Genomic DNA, 18027 nt, shown 5'->3' with positions numbered 1-18027 from the left:
TAGAAAGTACAATATTTCCTCCTGAAATGTAGTGGAGTAGAAGTATAAAATGGCATAAAATGGAAATACTCAAGTAAAGTACAAGTACCTCACAATTGTAGTAGAGTACAGGACTTATGTAAATGTACTTAATTACTTTCCACCACTGGAACTTGTGAAATAAATGTCTAAATGTAGACACACACACAGTAGTGTACAGACGACGATGGCAGATTCACGTCCATCACTCTTCTGTTAGTTTTATTGAGCGGTGAAAAAAAATGTACACGGTCTTTCATGACACAACAGCACTGCTCAAATTGTAAAGATAATTTGTTTGGCATTTTAGGCCTTTATTATAATATAGGACAGCTTAGACATGAAGGGCCACAGGTTGGAATTGAATCTGCAACTGCTGCGGCAAAGACCTCTGTACATGCGGCCAACGCTCTACCAGGTGAGATATTCAGGCGCCCGAGCTTATGTTGATTTTATGTCGATTTTAGAATGGTTTCTTTGTTACATGTTTGTATTGTGAAGCAACAGATTGTAGCACTATGCCTTAAGACAGATTTCCCCTCGGAGACAATAAAGTGTTTTCTATTCTATAATATTCCAACTTATTTTGCAAAGAACTAGAACAATAATTCCTTTGTTACCACATTTTATTTTTCAAACAACATATAGAGTACTTGACACAAAAACCAAGCCATTATCTGCTTCAAATATTTACATACAATTTTGTAGAGAGACAGAAAAGAAAAACATTCTTTGGGTCTGACCATGCAAAACAATAAATAATGTTCCTGACAGTGCTTTGCATGGTGCTTTCAAGACTGCTATTTAGCAATTAAAAAAAAGAAAAAAAAGAAAATGATTTTACTTGGCTATACATAAAGCTGCCCTGGTCTACACAGTCATAACAAATGCCTCGACCTAAGACTAGGCAACAAGACAAGCACTTACTATGACTCAGAGTCAGGTCCACCTCAACACATTTGCTACAGTACAGTATGCACTTGTTAGTGTTAAGGGCAACCCACACTACTCCAATTTTAAGCAAATTGTTTACCAGGATATAATGTAGATACAGAAATGGAAAAAGTCAGATGTGCAACAGTTTTTCGGTGAAAAGCTTAGATTACGTAGAACTGCAGCATCCTGGAAGGATGAAGCACTGTACAGAAAAGACCTCAGATGTATTTGCTCGACGAGGACTTGAAATGTTTTCAGCGATGCTCTTGTGTCCCCATGGACCAGGAGCTCCAAGTTGACATCACAAAAGTACAGTTCCTTTCATCCCTCAGCACGGCGACAAGACTGTGCAGATGATGATGATCCCAATGAGTCCTTCTGCAGGCCGGGTCCCTCTTCCCCCCTCGTCCACTGTGGCTCAGGTGATGATTTGTGGCTCCCAGGACTGGCTGGCCACCTGGGGGCGACACTGAGTGACGACCAGAGGGCCCGTCGGGGTCTGACTGTCCAGGCACAGGCCACTGACCATGTGCTGCAGAGCCGTGCCTTTAGGCTTCCACTTCTAAAAGAGATTAAAAAAAATAATAAGAGGTAAAAACACATCTGTCACGTCATTTCACAGAATCAAGATTCCAGATTAACTTTATTGTCCCACAAGGTGGGAAATTTGTCTTGGGCACTTAACCCAATGCTGCAGCTGTTAAAAAACAACATATACAACATGATACAAATACAACAAAACAAGCAATAAAATGACCCCAATGGTGTGTAACAAGGAACTGTAAACCTCCTCCTGCCAGAGGGACGCAGCTCATACTCTGTGTGCACAACGTGAGACGTGTCACTGACCATTCTATAGGCTTGTCTCAAAGTAGCCTGTTCATAAATACTCGGCATCAGAGATGTATAGTAATGAAGTAGAACTACTTCACTACTGTACTTAATACTAAAAGGCTGCATCTGTACTGTACTGGAGTATTATTTTTTTTCTCCTACTTCAGTACATATTTTCAATGAGTTTAATACATTTATACATTAACATTAATACATACTCGAGATGGAAGAACCGTGTACATTCCTGTCCTTGTACTGCTGCTACAGCCAAAGGAATTGTGAGTGTCCTTTGGGCTAAACATTTGAAATAATATAAACAATATGATATTCAAACTTTTGACTGCTTTCTCTAATAACTACAAAACACATACTTGTACTTTTACTTTCAGTACTTGAGTGGTACATTTTAAAATAAACTACTTGCAATACTTAAGTACAAAAAATGTTGAATACTTTAGTACTTCCACTTAAGTGTGGCGCTTGAAGAGCACATCAACTTCTACTCAAGTCACTTTTTTGATAGAGCACTTGTACTTTTACTCAAGTCTGGGTCTCTAGTACTTTATACATGTCTGCTCTGCATGGATAAGTGCTCTTTAACACCAATCATTTTCCATGCAGTATGAATCAATCAATCAGAACGGTTTATTCTTTAACTGTACAGAGAGGTTGTAAAACCAAGCTGCGGTACTGCACCTGATTCGGCTCTCTAGGACTGCCTGATAAAATATCAACATACTTTTTTTTTTATCGGCACCATATACTCGCAGACGACGGAAAAAAATGCAACCGTTGCTGTGGTCTGCAACAGAGGCTATCGACACGTGTGCTTATAGAAAGCATACGCGTCCTTCTCTGGTTTTATTATTCCCTGATTATAAATGATGGATATCAGCACAGCACGTTCATGTTAGTCGTGAGGAATGGGCCGAGTCAGACCTGGATAACAGTAGTCAGAGGAACGATTGATTTGTTGAACTCACAGTGGAAAAATCATAGCAGAGCCAGCTGTAGTCACAGCAGCCTGAAGAAACTATTTTTTTCACTGATAAAATGTTCTGTAGGCCATTTGTTACTGAGTTCAGCAGTGGTAGAACGCAACTCAGTACATCTACTCAAGGTATGACAGTACAGTAAAATACAAATGTGTAATACTTTATTTCATATTCCTTTATAATTCTGTCTCACTACATTTATTTTGTTTTAGTTTCTTCACAAATTAAGATTCTTAGATTGAAAACAAAAGATGCACTCTAATAGATTAAACTACCCAATAGTATATCAAATAGTTCAAATAAGCACCACCTGGACCAACAACACCTTCAACATCAGTAATGATCTAATATATAATAGTACAACACTCACAGAGGCCATTTTTCTGTTGTGTACTTTTACTTTTGACTTTTACTTTGAAATAATTCATATATGTAAGTTTATGTAAGTGTAAGAGTGTCTGTATTGTAGCTTAAACAATATGAGATGTTTGAGACCCATAGCGATATGGATATTTGGGAGTTTAAAAAAAATGAATAATATACCAGCTGATGTGTGACCGTGATACGTACCAAGTGGGACATTTGACAGTTGAAAAAAAATCCGCTTGTCGATGCACTCTGGTGGACAAACTACGCGATAGAGACACTGTTTCTGAATGACCTAGAACCAGTTTGGCATTTCTGACTATGTTCTCACACATTATTTATTCATTTGTTTATTTACATTATAGTGGTAGTATTAAATACATATTTGCTTCTTCCCATTCTTTTTTGGACATGTTAAGTTAATATATATATTTTTTTACATGTTCAAAATAAAAGCATTCATTCATTTATCAGTAATAATAAAATATACCGGCCGATATATATTGGCCTGAATTATTTATCACTCAAGCTGTATTCTGTATATGTACAGTATGTGAATATTTGTGTGTATGTATATATAATAGTTGTATTTTTTATGTGCAAACAAATACATGAATACTTGTAATAGAGTATTTTTACTCTCAGTTGTCAGTTTATTAGGTACAGCCTTGTAGAAGGAATCTAGTTTAATATAATGCAACAGCCATTAAAAATCCTCCCTTCAGGTGTTGGCGTTGACTGGAGATTGTGGTATTACACAGAGAAGTGTTTCTGTTATGTATTCCACCCTCACTGATATGAAAGGGTTTGACAGAATATTAGAAACACTTCTCAGTATGACGCAACATAAATCAAAAGCACCACAAACGGCAGCCTCCGAAATGACCATGAAGTTGAATCAACACCTGTCTTAAATGGGTCCAAACTAAAACTGAACATTATAACCTTCATGAAGGGAGGATTTAGGGGCTGGGGGGTTCTGCATGACGCTCCCTGTCTCAGCTTAGCATGCTGCTTGGCTGGCCCAGGGAGCATTATCAAGAGCGTAGCCATCAGCGCCAAGCATAACTGTTTCCATTTGTGATGAATGGTTAAATCTACGACGGGAGTGCTCCTGACTGAACTTCAGTTAAGGATCTGATGAGACGTGCTGAAGCCAACAGGAGTCAGAGTATCACCAAAAGGCCACAGACTCATGGCTGGGGGGGGAAATGGTGTTGTATTTATTTTTTTTATTGTTGTACTTTCCTCTAATATCTATATATGGTCATTATTACATCAGGTACACAGATTCACCCTATCTACAAACCACTCACAGGATACTGTCATGACAGGGATTCAGACTCCAGTTCATGTTATGATTTTATATTGTAACAGGAGTAACAAGTCGGGCCGGATTTCTTTAATTCTCCATATATTTTCAAGAGAGATTCCTCAGGGTCTCTAGTCTAGAAATCTAGACGCACCGTAGCGGCAGCAAATGTAATTTGCAGCCAGGGTCAGTCTGGCTTGCTTGCTGGAAAAACCAAATTCTGGTCAGGCCAATCACATCGTATATAAAGTCGGTGGGCGGGCTTAACATAATGACGGCAGAGTTGTGACGGTTCCGCGTGAATTCCCTGCTACTTGAAACAAAGAGATGGCTGCTGGCGAACAGCGGTCTTTCGAATCGGCTTTGGCCGCGACTCTGGAAGATTTTCTTTGAGAAAAGAACAAAGCACGGCACTGAAGTCATTCTTAAAAAAGTTTTGCCGACCGGATACGGCAAAAGTTTAATCTATCAACTAGCGTTGCTCTGGTTGGCTATGAGTGCAGAGGGGATTTGAAAGACAACCGTTTATCCCGCCCCTCGGATTGAGCCCTGCCAATGGTGAGTTCCCAGACCCAACATCTTGATGTGGGTCTGGCTTGTCAGGCTACAGGGTCTCATCACCGTCTGTAAATGTGCCGGAGCAAGTTCAACAAGAAACTTGAGACTGAAGTGAAGAGAGAGAGAGAGAGAGAGAGAGAGAGAAAGAAAGACAGAGAGAGAAAGAGAAAGAGAAAGAGAAAGAGAGAGAGAGAGAGAGAAAGAAAAAAACAGAGAGAGCGAGAAAGACAGAGAGAGAGAAAGAAAGAGAGAGAGAGAGAAAGAGAGAGAAAAAGACAGAGAGAGAAAGAGAGAGAGAGAGAGAAAGACAGCGAGAGAAAGAGAGAGATAAAGAGAAAGAGAGAGAAAGAGAGAGCGAGAGAGAGAAAGAGAGAGCGAGAGAGAGAAAGAGAGAGAGAAAGAGAGAGAGAGAGAGAGAGAGAGAGAAAGAGAGAGAGAGAGAAAGAGAGAGAGAGAGAAAGAGAGAAAGAGAGAGAGAGAAAGAGAGAGAGAGAAAGAAAGAGAGAGAGAGAGAGAGAGAGAGAGAGAAAGAGAGAGAGAGAGAAAGAAAGAGAGAAAGAGAGAGAGAGAGAGAGAGAAAGAAAGAGAGAAAGAGAGAGAGAGAGAGAGAGAGAGAGAGAGAGCTCCCCATAAACAGGCTGTCCATAAATCAGCAGGTAGAAGTGATTCCTTGATTAGCCTGCTGATTAAATAGTTACAGCTCAACTTAAAGCAGCAGATTTCCATATGGAGGCTTAATGAAGTGTGGAGGTGAATGGGAGGTTCATCTTAAAATCCCAGAGGGAGAATGTGTGTGTGTGTGTGTGTGTGTGTGTGTGTGTGTGTGTGTGTGTGTGTGTGTGTCGCATACTGTAAACATGTATTGTCAAAAATGTTACTTAAGTAAAAGTATGTGTCATCAGGAAAATGTACTTAAAGTATTAAAAGTAAAAATAAGCAGAAAAATCCTGACGTTTACTGGAAACAATCAAAACCATTCATTTCAGCTGTACCTGTAGGCCTGTATATTGTTGGGTAGTTTAATTCATTAAAAAAAAACATTGTATTTTATAAACTACATGTTTTTATGTGCAAAAGTCTTAATTTGTAAAGTAACTAGTAACTAAAGCTGTCAGATGAATGTAGTGGAGTAAAAAGTACAATATATCTCTCTGAAATGTAGCGGAGTAGAAGTAGAAAGTAGCATGAAAAGAAAAGACTCAAGTACAAGTACCTCAACATTTGTACTTAAATACAGTACTTGAGTAAGTCTACTCAGTTAAATTCCACCTCTGGTGGTGTGTATGTTTGTGCAACAAAGACAAGGAGGAAATTAAAAATGAAGTGAAAACGTTAAAGAATTTAGTAGCAACGATGAGTACTCTGTTTTTTGTTGTGTGACATGAAGTGCCGTTCACGTGAGGTTCAACTGATAATGATTTGTGATAAAGTTACAGAGTTTTCTGTGTCCTGAAATATGGCTCATTCATGCTAAAGAAATTCCAAGTATTCCGTTACATTTATCCATATTGGACAGGCTTCTAAATCAACGTTTAGACCAGCATTGGGCATAATCTCTCCAGTGAAACCCTAACTAATGAAAATTCTTTCAGGATTATATCAAGAATTTCTAAATAAAAAACCCAGAAACTTTCAAAACAATAATGCTGAGAAAATAAAACGTCGCGAAGCTGTTCCAGACTGTTTTAATGCATCAGTGATCAGGGAAAAGCCTCGGTCATATTGATGATGGATCGGAAAAACTCTATCCTTCTAACCTTAGTTTTGGTTTGATATCATACGTATTTACATTTTTTAAAAATGGTGCCAGCCTCACTTGTTGCTCCAAGAGTTAATCACTTCAGTACTCTTTCATTTAGAGAGCAAAGTCAAAAACACATGTATTTTTTTTCCTTCAGGGGATTGAACACTCAGGACAAAGAGGCCAAATGTCTCCCACAGCCAGAAGTGGTTGCTTGTTGATGGGCAGGTTTCCAACAAACTCTCAAAGGATGGCGACGGGGCCTGCAGAGAGATGAGAGGATGGCCTGGCAAGAGTCCCGCGCACTCATACACATGGTTCGAGTTAATAACTCCCTCTTCGATGTCATAAATCAACTGTGCAGCCAGCACGGGTCCACATGGGACGTGCGTGTTCGACATTCACAAAGGGGAGATCTAGGAAAGAACAGGGTGGGGTCTGAAGCTAGGGGAGCGCTTGTTCTACTGCATCTATAAAATCAACTGCTCTTGCAACAAGGCCACTCAGATGGTCTTCTGGCAGCAGCAGCAGCAGCAGGCGGGCTGCTCTGCATCTGTCCTGGAACCACCTCTTATCTCCAAATCTTCCAAGTCTGACTTTCAACATGTGAGTGGCACATTAAGGACAAATGATTCCAAAATGAGATAATCATTTGGAAAAAGTAGTCCTACTGTTGAAAATGACTGATAGTGCAAGATTAAAGCAAATTCCATTGTCTTTTGTTAACCCTTAGCTAACACAATAACTTCACAGTACACCTTGTTTATAAAATAAATTAAATTACACTTTTTTTATGTCTTTTTGGCATTCTTTAAATGTATCGTGGAACTTGAAAAAGGTTCAAAATGGCACTTAAATGTACTGTCTTTTGAAAGGCTAATGGTTTTTGTCCGGTGTTTGGTGTTTTAAGCCTCCAACGTCGCCTTCCAGGCAGCGCGGCAATGGTTATGTTTAGGGTTAGCTGCCTGGAAGGCGACGTTGGAGGCTTAAAACACCATTGAGCTTTGTGTCCACTGTGGTGTTTTTTGACAGCAGGGATCGCCCAGCTTCCCAGAATTGGACGTTTGGTGGGCTTGCCACTAGCAGTTCTAAGTTTCAAACAGGCGTCAGCCTCCTACAACCCCCGATGGCTGCGCCTGATTGGACAAACGCTTTACAATTTACATAAAGTAGCCTGGATTCAACCTTATGCAAATTAGGAGCGGGCACGCTTCTCCAAAGTTGCCGTGACACTACCAGAATGCGTTGCCCGGCTGCTCACATAGACAACGAATGGGAAGCGGGAAAAAGACGCTTGACAGTGGACACGTACCGTAACACTATTTCTTCTTACCTGTCTGGGCTCTTTTGTGTTGCAGGTCTCCATCTTGACCTTTGACCCTGCTGTGAAGGCTGAAATGGCCAGACAGAGGTCCTGCTGCCGGAGCAGTGGCTCTATTAGTTCCCACCTCTGCAAAATACAGAAAAAACTGTTGACTGTGGTAGCTGCTATCAAGGTTCATGTGCTTTTCACAGAAACTCTTGGTTTCATTTATTCTTTTATTATGTATAAGTATTACATTTAACATCAGTGCTTTTTACTAAATGTACTGCAATCCAACAGGTTTTGTTTAAACACATGGTTTCCAGCTACAGTATATGCAACTATCTCAAAAGGGAACTGAGACATATAACTTTACTGGATTCCAGATGTCTACAGCTATCAATCAGAAACCTCAACTGATTTAAAGAGATGCAGTCTGAAATTGGCAAACTTGGCTGCGTTTACTTCCTGGAAAGGGAAGGACTGTTCCAAGGTTTTCTCACATTGAATCCCATTTCCTTGTTAGCAACATACTTGTGAATCTTTTTGTATCACCTGCTGGCTTTAATCTGAGCCACAGGCTGCAAGCATAACACCTAATACCTGTGATGTCCAGCTGAGATCATCATGAGTAATACAATGGTACAATCTCTACAGTGACTAATGCTGATGAACGTGACTAAACGTAAATTAAGGTGTGGCATGCAGTTCCTCATGTGATATTAATAACATGTGTTTATCACCTCTGTAACCTAGCAACAGAGGGACATTTTTTTAGGCTACAGAGGAGGAAGACTAAAGGATTGTGGCGTTAACATGTTGATAAAAGTCATATTTTACACAACAAAAGCCATTTATGTTACCATACTGTATGCTAATTTGTCAGATAAATAATAGTCTGGATCAGCGGAAGTACATTGCCATGATAATTGCCTGATGCGCCGGATGTCCCTCGCCTTCCGCTCTCTGTGGGTCGCCATTCTCAAACTCCGTTATCTTCGGGAAACGACGACAAACTTCCAGCTAGCAGGCTACACGCTGAAAATGGCAAGTTTGGAAGAACATTTGGATCGTGCATCAAGGCAGGTCTGCTTGGTTCTTGATGATTGTAAAGATTTATAAAGAATATGTTTAGGGCATTTCCTCTCTAACTGGGACGTTTTGGGACCGATTGGTGGGATTTCTGTGGACGAAGTACACACGATGATACACTGGTTAGAGCAAATGACGTTCATTAATATTGTATGTGGCGTTTACTTTTTCGGGGTGCAAATGTTCCACCAAAACAAGTTCTTTCCCGAGACTATTTTGCAGAGCCACCGGCGCTGCATCCGGAGCTTAGCGCCGCCCAAGACGATTCTGATTGGTTTAAAGAAACGCAAACAACAGTGTTTTTTTCTCCTATCCAAGAATGTATGTGTGGTGTAGCCAGACCTTAGTCCACAGGGCTGTGGCGATAGGGCTGGGAATGCGAGAGTAGATAAATAACAATACTATATACTAAATACGTGTAATTTTTCACGTCTGACATTCACATCATCACTAATGCTTGGGCCCCATTGCACATAGTCCCTGTGCCTTCTATATACTTACACCTGAGTCATCAGGGTGCACATATTCTGGCAGTAATTCAGACATTAAGTGTGCAACCCACAGTCACTAGTCACTAGCCCACTAGTGGCAGAGGACTGACCTGCGACTGCGGCCTGATGGCTCCGATGCCCCTGCACTCTGCCAGGCCGAGGGTGTCTGTCCCACGGGTCTCCAGACACAAACCGCCTTGTTTCAGCACACTGGACACTGCTTCCTGCTCGGGCACCCTGAGGGAGCCATTTACAGAGAGGAGAGACACAGGGGTCAACGAGAGGTCTTATTACGGCAGTAAATAACAGATGGGTTGAATTGACTGCTTGCTTTATTGTGTAACTGAATCACACCACTAAGTAATGCGCCCTATTACAACACATACTTTTTACTTTTCTTTCAAAATATACAATTGCAATTGGAGAAACCACAGAGATTTGGAAGAATGACAGAGAGCAGATACAGCCAGAGAGGCAGGGGCGTAGGAAACAAGCTGCTGGGATAAACATTGATACCACACTCGGATGTTCCCATCCATAGCACATATATTTAGATCATTGGTTCTGAACTTGGGGGTCATAACGACCCGAAGGATTTGCAAGATCTTTACTGATTTAAGTGCTCGGGAGGAAGACATTTTGACTGCATTTATGATTGTGTCTTTTCTTTCTCGAAACGTGGCTTTTTACTGTTTGAAATGAAAGACAGAAACTCTGTTCAGCCTCTAATAATCAATCAAAAGAAACACAGCCAAATGCATTTTTTCAGTGTATATTCAATTCACGAGTATTTTCAATTGGTTGGTTTTTAATGGTGTTTGATAGGAAAATTTGGCCCTCTTGAGCACAAAAGAATAGTCACAGATCAGGCATAAAAGTTGTCCACGAATTCCAGGATAATCTGCAGACATACCGTATACTTCCACTCAAAAATCTAACTTGCACTCTCTGTGCTCACCTTAAATCTGAGTTTAAACGTGTATGTATGGACTTTATATTGAAGCAGGAGACACCTTCCATCCAGTTAAACTTTAAAATTAAAAAATATTTGCATATTCATAAATTCTGGATTTTTCAATGTGATGAAAGAGTAAGATACAATGTTATGAATTATTAACAATTCAACTTTATTGTGGGAAAAACAAAACACACCAGACTCACATAATTATTCTAAGTATGTATACATAGACAAGGCTTTGACAGAGAGCATGATTCAACCTGTTCAACATGAATGACAGCGATTGCAGCTCAGATTGAGTGCCGTACCTCAGCTCAGGATAGACGTTCTCCATGTACCAGCGGAAAGGTTTGCAGTTCAACTTCCGCCGCAGTGTCAGGCGGTCTGCAATGCTACAAAAAAAACGCAACACAAGAGAGAGACACAGTAGAGAAGAGAAAATAGAAAAGGGATATGTGGAGAATATGAGACACAGTGACAGAGAAAGAAAGATGTTAAAAAATGAGACCCTGATGCAGAACTCGGCTGAACCTACAGACACAACTAATGGGGATCTTATAAATAGTGTTATGGAAATTATGAGCGTGGGTTAGAACAACTATTTTAATGAGTTTATCTGTGTTTTAAGCCTCCAACGTCTCCTTCCAGGCAGCGCTGCCTAGAAGGCACTAGGATTAGGCAATGGTTAGGGTTAGGGTTAAGGTTAGGTGCCTTGAAGTCAACGGTCGCAGCGCTGCCTGGAAGGAAACGTTGGGGGCTTAAAACACCATCAAGCTTTTAATGATCACCTGACTAATACATTAAAGGATGTATAAACATGGTATCCGAAGAAATACGTTAAAATGTTGAGAGAAGAGGGTGACAGTATAATGGACTGACCTGCCAAAGGCCTTGCCCTGGGCTGACGGCCTTGCAGAGTAGTAGTACTGTTTAAACTCATCCATCCACACCTCAGCAGCCCGCCGGGTATTCCTGCGTGGACACAGACACACAACACCTGCTCAGACACAGTAATGACAGTGCTGCTGCCATTCCTGTAGGCAGCTCTAATGATAGTCTATCTATCTCTCTCTCACACACACACACACACACACACACACACACACACACACACACACACACACACACACACACAAGCCTTCAGATGCCACAATATTTCCCCACGTCTCCAGCAGGAATGTCATCCTCCTTAAAATCTAGATGTATTTGCGAATGAAGACAAATACCGTAGGCAGATAGACAGTTTGGTGTGTTTCAGACTAGCAGCAGTATCTCTTAGACAATATGTTTACACAAAACAGTAGCAGTATTTACAGCCTATATTGATATTTAAAAATAAACAAATAATAGACCTTTAAGAAACCGATATCATGCTGAATGCTGAAAGGTGGGGGTGACTAGTTGCCTTGCCAACTCTAGTTAAATATAAGTATAGTGTTCAGTGTGACAGTGAGCCAGCTAGGAAAAATACAGCTCCGATCACAACTTCAAACAGCAAAAATAGCCTATTACGTTATAGAATTTTTTTCAGTTTTGTTGCCGGATCACGTTGTTTTCTTCAGCGTTCCATTCAAGTTCATCCAGAGAACTTTATAATAGAAAATATTAAATATATATAATATAAATATTAAAGCTGGATCTTTGTCAGTATCCTGAACACTAAGAACAACTATTTAAAGACTGAGGAGTTATTGACCTCTCCTGGAACCATCACCTTATCGTGGTGGAGAGGTTTGTGTGTCCCTATGAACCTGAGGGCTGTGTTGTCTGGAGCTTTGTGCTCCTGGTAGGGTCTCCCAAGGCAAAGTGGTCTCAGGGGAGGGGCCAGACAAAGAATGGTTCAAAAACCGAATGCGCGGTAACCCACGAACACCGTGGTGGACACCGGTGGTCAGGGAAGCCGTCCGACTGAAGAAGGAGTCTTTCCGGGATATGTTATCCCAGAGGACTCCGGAGGCAGTTGCAAGGTACCGAAGGCCCCGAAGGGCTGCAGCCTCTGCCGTGAAAGAGGCAAAGCAGCGGGTGTGGGAGAAGTTCGGAGAAGACATGGAGAAGGACTTTCGGTCGGCACCAAGGTGCTTCTGGAAAACCGTTCGCCACCTCAGGAGGGGGAAGCGGGGAACCATCCAAGCTGTGTACAGTAAGGATGGGACGCTGTTGACCTCAACTGAGGAGGTAATAGGGCGGTGGAAGGAGCACTTTGAGGAACTCCTAAATCCGACTAATACGCCCTCTATGGTAGAGGCAGAGCTGGAGGATGATGGGGGATTGTCGTCAATTTCCCTGGTGGAAGTTGCTGAGGTAGTTAAACAACTCCACAGTGGCAAAGCCCCAGGGATTGATGAGATCCGTCCAGAAATGCTTAAAGCTCTGGGTGTGGAGGGGTTGTCTTGGTTGACACGCCTCTTCAACATTGCGTGGAAGTCGGGGGCGGTGCCTAAGGAGTGGCAGACCAGGGTGGTGGTTCCCCTTTTCAAAAAGGGGGACCAGAGGGTGTGTGCCAATTATAGGGGTATCACACTTCTCAGCCTCCCCGGTAAAGTCTACTCCAAGGTGCTGGAAAGGAGGGTTCGGTCGATAGTCGAACCTCAGGTTGAAGAGGAACAATGCGGATTCCGTCCTGGTCGTGGAACAACGGACCAGATCTTTACTCTCGCAAGGATCCTGGAGGGAGCCTGGGAGTATGCCCAACCAGTCTACATGTGCTTTGTGGATCTGGAGAAGGCGTATGACCGGGTCTCCCGGGAGATACTGTGGGAGGTGCTGCGGGAGTATGGGGTGAGGGGGTCCCTTCTCAGGGCCATCCAATCTCTGTACGACCAAAGCGAGAGCTGTGTCCGGGTTCTCGGCAGTAAGTCGGACTCGTTTCAGGTGAGAGTTGGCCTCCGCCAGGGCTGCGCTTTGTCACCAATCCTGTTTGTAGTATTTATGGACAGGATATCGAGGCGTAGTCGGGGTGGAGAGGGGTTGCAGTTTGGTGAGCTGGGGATCTCATCGCTGCTTTTTGCGGATGATGTGGTCCTGATGGCATCATCGGCCTATGACCTCCAACACTCACTGGATCGGTTCGCAGCCGAGTGTGAAGCGGCTGGGATGAGGATCAGCACCTCTAAATCTGAGGCCATGGTTCTCAGAAGGAAACCGATGGAGTGCCTTCTCCAGGTGAGGGAACTTGAGACCCCAAGTGAAGGAGTTCAAGTACCTTGGGGTCTTGTTCGCGAGTGAGGGGACAATGGAGCGGGAGATTGGTCGGAGAATCGGCGCAGCGGGTGCGGTATTACACTCAATTTATCGCACCGTTGTGACGAAAAGAGAGCTGAGCCAGAAGGCAAAGCTCTCAATCTACCGGTCAGTTTTCGTTCCTACCCTCACCTATGGTCATGAAGGCTGGGTCATGACCGAAAGAACGAGATCCAGGGTACAAGCGGCCGAAATGGGTTTCCTCAGGAGGGTGGCTGGCGTCTCCCTTAAAGATAGGGTGAGAAGCTCAGTCATCCGTGAGGAGCTCGGAGTAGAGCCGCTGCTCCTTTGCATCGAAAGGAGCCAGTTGACGTGGTTCGGGCATCTGGTAAGGATGCCCCCTGGGCGCCTCCCTAGGGAGGTGTTCCAGGCACGTCCAGCTGGGAGGAGGCCTCGGGGAAGACCCAGGAGTAGGTGGAGGGATTATATCTCCAACCTGGCCTGGGAACGCCTCGGGATCCCCCAGTCGGAGCTGGTTAATGTGGCTCGGGAAAGGGAAGTTTGGGGTCCCCTGCTGGAGCTGCTACCCCCACGACCCGTTACCGGATAAGCGGAAGAAGATGGATGGATGGATGGAGTTATTGAGTTATTTTTATGTTACATGGTGTCTGGGTTAGTGATAGACCGATTTTATTGGCCGGCCGATATATCGGGCCGATATTTAGTTTTTACGTGTATCGGCATCGGCTGATAGTTTTTTCCCGGCATTATTTACAGACAGGCGTCCACAGGCAGCTCTGTGTTGCTGGAGACGCTGCAGTTCATGTGCAGACCATGCGCTGCCCCTCCCCCACTAGCAGAGTGCTGGTGCTGGAAGCCTGGCAAGCTTCCAGCACCATGCCAGTCTTAAATTACAAATCAAGCACTTTATTTCAATGGCTACTTTTCAGGTTTATTGTTTTCTTATATTATATATATGTGTTGACAAAGGACATTTAGTGATGACCTGATTATATCTGTCTTATAATATGTCAGCAAGCAATGCATCATCAAGGCTGTTGTAGATGTTGATGAAAGCCTTTTACCCTTGCACAGTTAACCATATGCAGTGCACCCATCCATATGATGCACATTGCACACATAATTTGGGTGATATGAATGTAAGATGATTGCAGAAGTGACACTGATCTGTGTTTTTGTTTATTATTTTTAAAGAAATGGCAGAGCAGATTCCGAAAACAAATCCAGTGTGTATTGTATGATGTAAATTGAGGGAGAAAAAGCAGTATCGGCTCCAAATATCGGCTAAGGCTGATGAAAAAAAATCGGTATCGGCATTGGCACTAAAAAAATCCATATCGGTCGATCCCTAGTCTGGGTGAAGATGTCCTGCAAACTTTTTCAAAATCCATACCTACTTACTCATCTCTCACTGCCGCTTGAGTCAAAAAGCCAAAACATGTAAAACGTGTGAAGCTCTTTCACTTCACACTGAACTGTGCTGATTCATGTGACACTTAAGGCTGAGTAAAAGACTGTCTTGGCAGTTGGTTAATTGCTTTGCGGTGTAATAACGCTGTACAGCAGACAGGATGTTAGGGTTCTAACTAGATCAACCCACTTACTTAATGTAGGTGAGGGCATTGCCTTCTGGGAAGTCGTATGGGTGCCGTTTCCTAAACACGTGACCCACGCGGCTGCAGGGAAGAATCTCCAGGCTTCCTCCGCACATCCACACCCGGAAAGAAAGCTCTGCAACAGAACAGACAGAGGATGAGGTCAAGTATGCAGGCAGGTAGTTGTTTCTCTGTCAGTCTGTATGATCTGCATCATCCCAATCTGGGCATAGCCATGTTTACCTGCTACATCTTTTAAGCAGCAGGTGCTTATAAGCTGTATTTCAGCAAAATGAAAGCTGCTGTTGCAGATAATCTAACGCTGTGCTGCCTTGCAAATTCCAAGGTCACAATTGGCATTTTGGAGAGCGGCCCAGAGCCAACACGACTCACTGCATGAAATGAAGAAATTAAAATGTCCAGTTTTATGACTTGAATTTGAATTTTTCATTATTATTTGTGTGTTCATGACAGCCGTGTCATAAACAGCAGGTTATTATTATTATTTTTTTAAATAAACATGGCAGTCAATAAGAGGAATAAGCAGGGCTGTAGTCAAGTCGGCCTTTGTCGAGTCCAAGACCAGGACTAGTTGAGACTGAGTCAAGACCAAGTCCAAAGAGGTTCAAGTCCAAATTGAGACCAAAAAAGTTTGAGTCCAAGTCGAGACTGAGTCCAAATGAGAGACAGTCAAGATCGTAGAAAGAAAGGGTCAAATTAAGGCACATTATTTACTTCCTTACTTACTTCCTTACTAAATACAAAATGGAAATGTTCCCATTCTTGAACTTATTACTTGTGCTGAAGAATTCATAGTACAAAGTGCTCGCTGACATTGTGTCTGTGGCCAAAATGAAACAGATTGATGCCTGATGATTGAGGTACAGTATATGATGCAGCCAGGTGTATACCAGGGGACCAATCACGATGCCTGTTCTAGATGGATTTTGAATTAAACTAACACCTGTTTTCTGAACAGCGCGCTTCAGCAATGTTTTTGTTTTGAAGGAGGAAGTTACTTTAGAACAAAAGTTTATTGTGCTGGACTCGGTCGAGACCAACTAGAATATTTGACGAGTCCAATGGCCGAGTCTGAGTCCAAATACCAACGAGTCCGAGACGAGTCCGAGACAACAGAAAAGCGTCTTGAGTCTGAGTCCAGACTCAAGTACTACAGCCCTGAGAATAAGCATTCTTTTCTTCATTGGTTTTTGTTCTATACTAGTGATGTTAATCCAAGTGAGCGCGAGACTCTTTGTTCTTCTTTACAGAGAATAGAAAAATCATTGTTCCTCTAATTACTGAAAGTACACTAATGATTGCCACCAGGTTAAATCCATTTTCCCTCAATTGATTTTCCTTTTAAAAATCAGTGACCTGTGCGGAGTTCAGAGAAGTTAATTATAGGGATTTGATTTAATATTCCAATTCAGTATGCTTATGCTTTGTAAACTAAGTGTATAATCATCTGTCTACCTACTTCTCTTATGGCCAACTCTTGAAAAGTCCACATATCAAAATGTAAATATCTTTCAGAAAAGTAAAGTTTAAGAAAATGTAATGCAGTAAAATTAGAAAATTTGTATTAATAAATATAATTAGGAACATTTGCTATGGAATGAAATGGAATTGCCTCCACACTGCTCTCACAGACTGTTCCTCAATATGTGAAATAAAACAGCTATCAAAACAAAGAACAGAAAAGCTCAGAATACAACACACACGGAGGGAGTATGACTTCATTCTCTGCTCAGAAAGCCATTACTCCACTTTTTCTTTACAAAGTAAACAGTTGTTTGCATAGGCGCTGATATATTTTCCGTGGGTGCTCGAGCTCCGGAGCACCCACGGAAAATACTGAGCACTCACGTGTGCCAGAAGTAGGCTACATTCATTTAAAATTAAACATTGCAGTTGGTGCTAAGTGGAGCATCTGTCATAGTGTGATTGGTTATGTCGCTGTCAGTCCCCTGCTCCATAGCCTATCCTCCAATCACAACTTCTCATCTCCAATCCTATCTGTATCTGTGAGAAGTGGCGCTGTCCCGAGTTGCAAGACAGCCTACTTTACGGCTTTATTATCGAGTTAATAGGCGTGTGTGTTCGTGTCGGCCGCTGTCCATTTCCTAAGGTTCTACTTTTTTTTTTTTAAAGGGCGTGCGCCCGTGAGCACCCACGGAGGAAAACATAAATCGGTGCCTATGGTTGTTTGCTGAATTCCTGCGCATGATGATTAATAAAAAGTCATTCTTCTGATTCAAGTAAAAGTTCAATCATCAGTGAGCTGACCAAAGTTCTCCCCTCCCCAGATGTCCATGTGGGTGTCATACTGGCCCAGGTGGTTGAACCAGCTCTTGTCCATGACAAAAATTCCACCAGCGATGACGGGCGTCCTGCAGAGTAGAGAGGAGAGGAGTCATTTACATCTTTTACACTTACTGTACTGTAGTGTTGTGACCAAGTCATCTTGGCTCAAGTAAGTCTCAAGTCATCTGGTACAAGTCTCGAGTTATTTTTATTGGGGCACCGTTTTTTTTACACCCAAGATAAAGCACTCTTACCTGTAGTATCTGGTCTTTATAAAGAGAAAAAGACAAGGTATTAGTAGCCTATCTAATAAAATGATT

The 18027-nt window shown here is 42.4% G+C and overlaps 1 protein-coding gene across 1 annotated transcript in view; it reads right to left on the bottom strand.

The window, feature by feature from the left end:
• Positions 1–626: 626 nt before the first annotated feature.
• galnt16 (UDP-N-acetyl-alpha-D-galactosamine:polypeptide N-acetylgalactosaminyltransferase 16) overlaps positions 627–18027 on the bottom strand; it is a 56078-nt gene continuing 38677 nt past the window's right edge. Inside the window, exons 9-15 of the mRNA XM_031310009.2 lie at positions 17690–17793; positions 15410–15536; positions 11484–11576; positions 10913–10996; positions 9757–9883; positions 8094–8210; positions 627–1516 (exon numbers count right to left, since the gene is read on the bottom strand). Coding sequence (XP_031165869.1) covers positions 1373–1516; positions 8094–8210; positions 9757–9883; positions 10913–10996; positions 11484–11576; positions 15410–15536; positions 17690–17793 — 796 coding nt within the window. The 3' untranslated portion in view covers positions 627–1372. The remainder of the gene's footprint in view (positions 1517–8093; positions 8211–9756; positions 9884–10912; positions 10997–11483; positions 11577–15409; positions 15537–17689; positions 17794–18027) is intronic.

The sequence above is a fragment of the Sander lucioperca genome, chromosome 18 (genome assembly GCF_008315115.2).
Source record: "Sander lucioperca isolate FBNREF2018 chromosome 18, SLUC_FBN_1.2, whole genome shotgun sequence".
In the NCBI taxonomy this organism is placed as follows: Eukaryota; Metazoa; Chordata; class Actinopteri; order Perciformes; family Percidae; genus Sander; species Sander lucioperca.
Note: the sequence above shows the minus strand (reverse complement) of the source record. Positions and strands in the feature narration are given on the sequence as shown.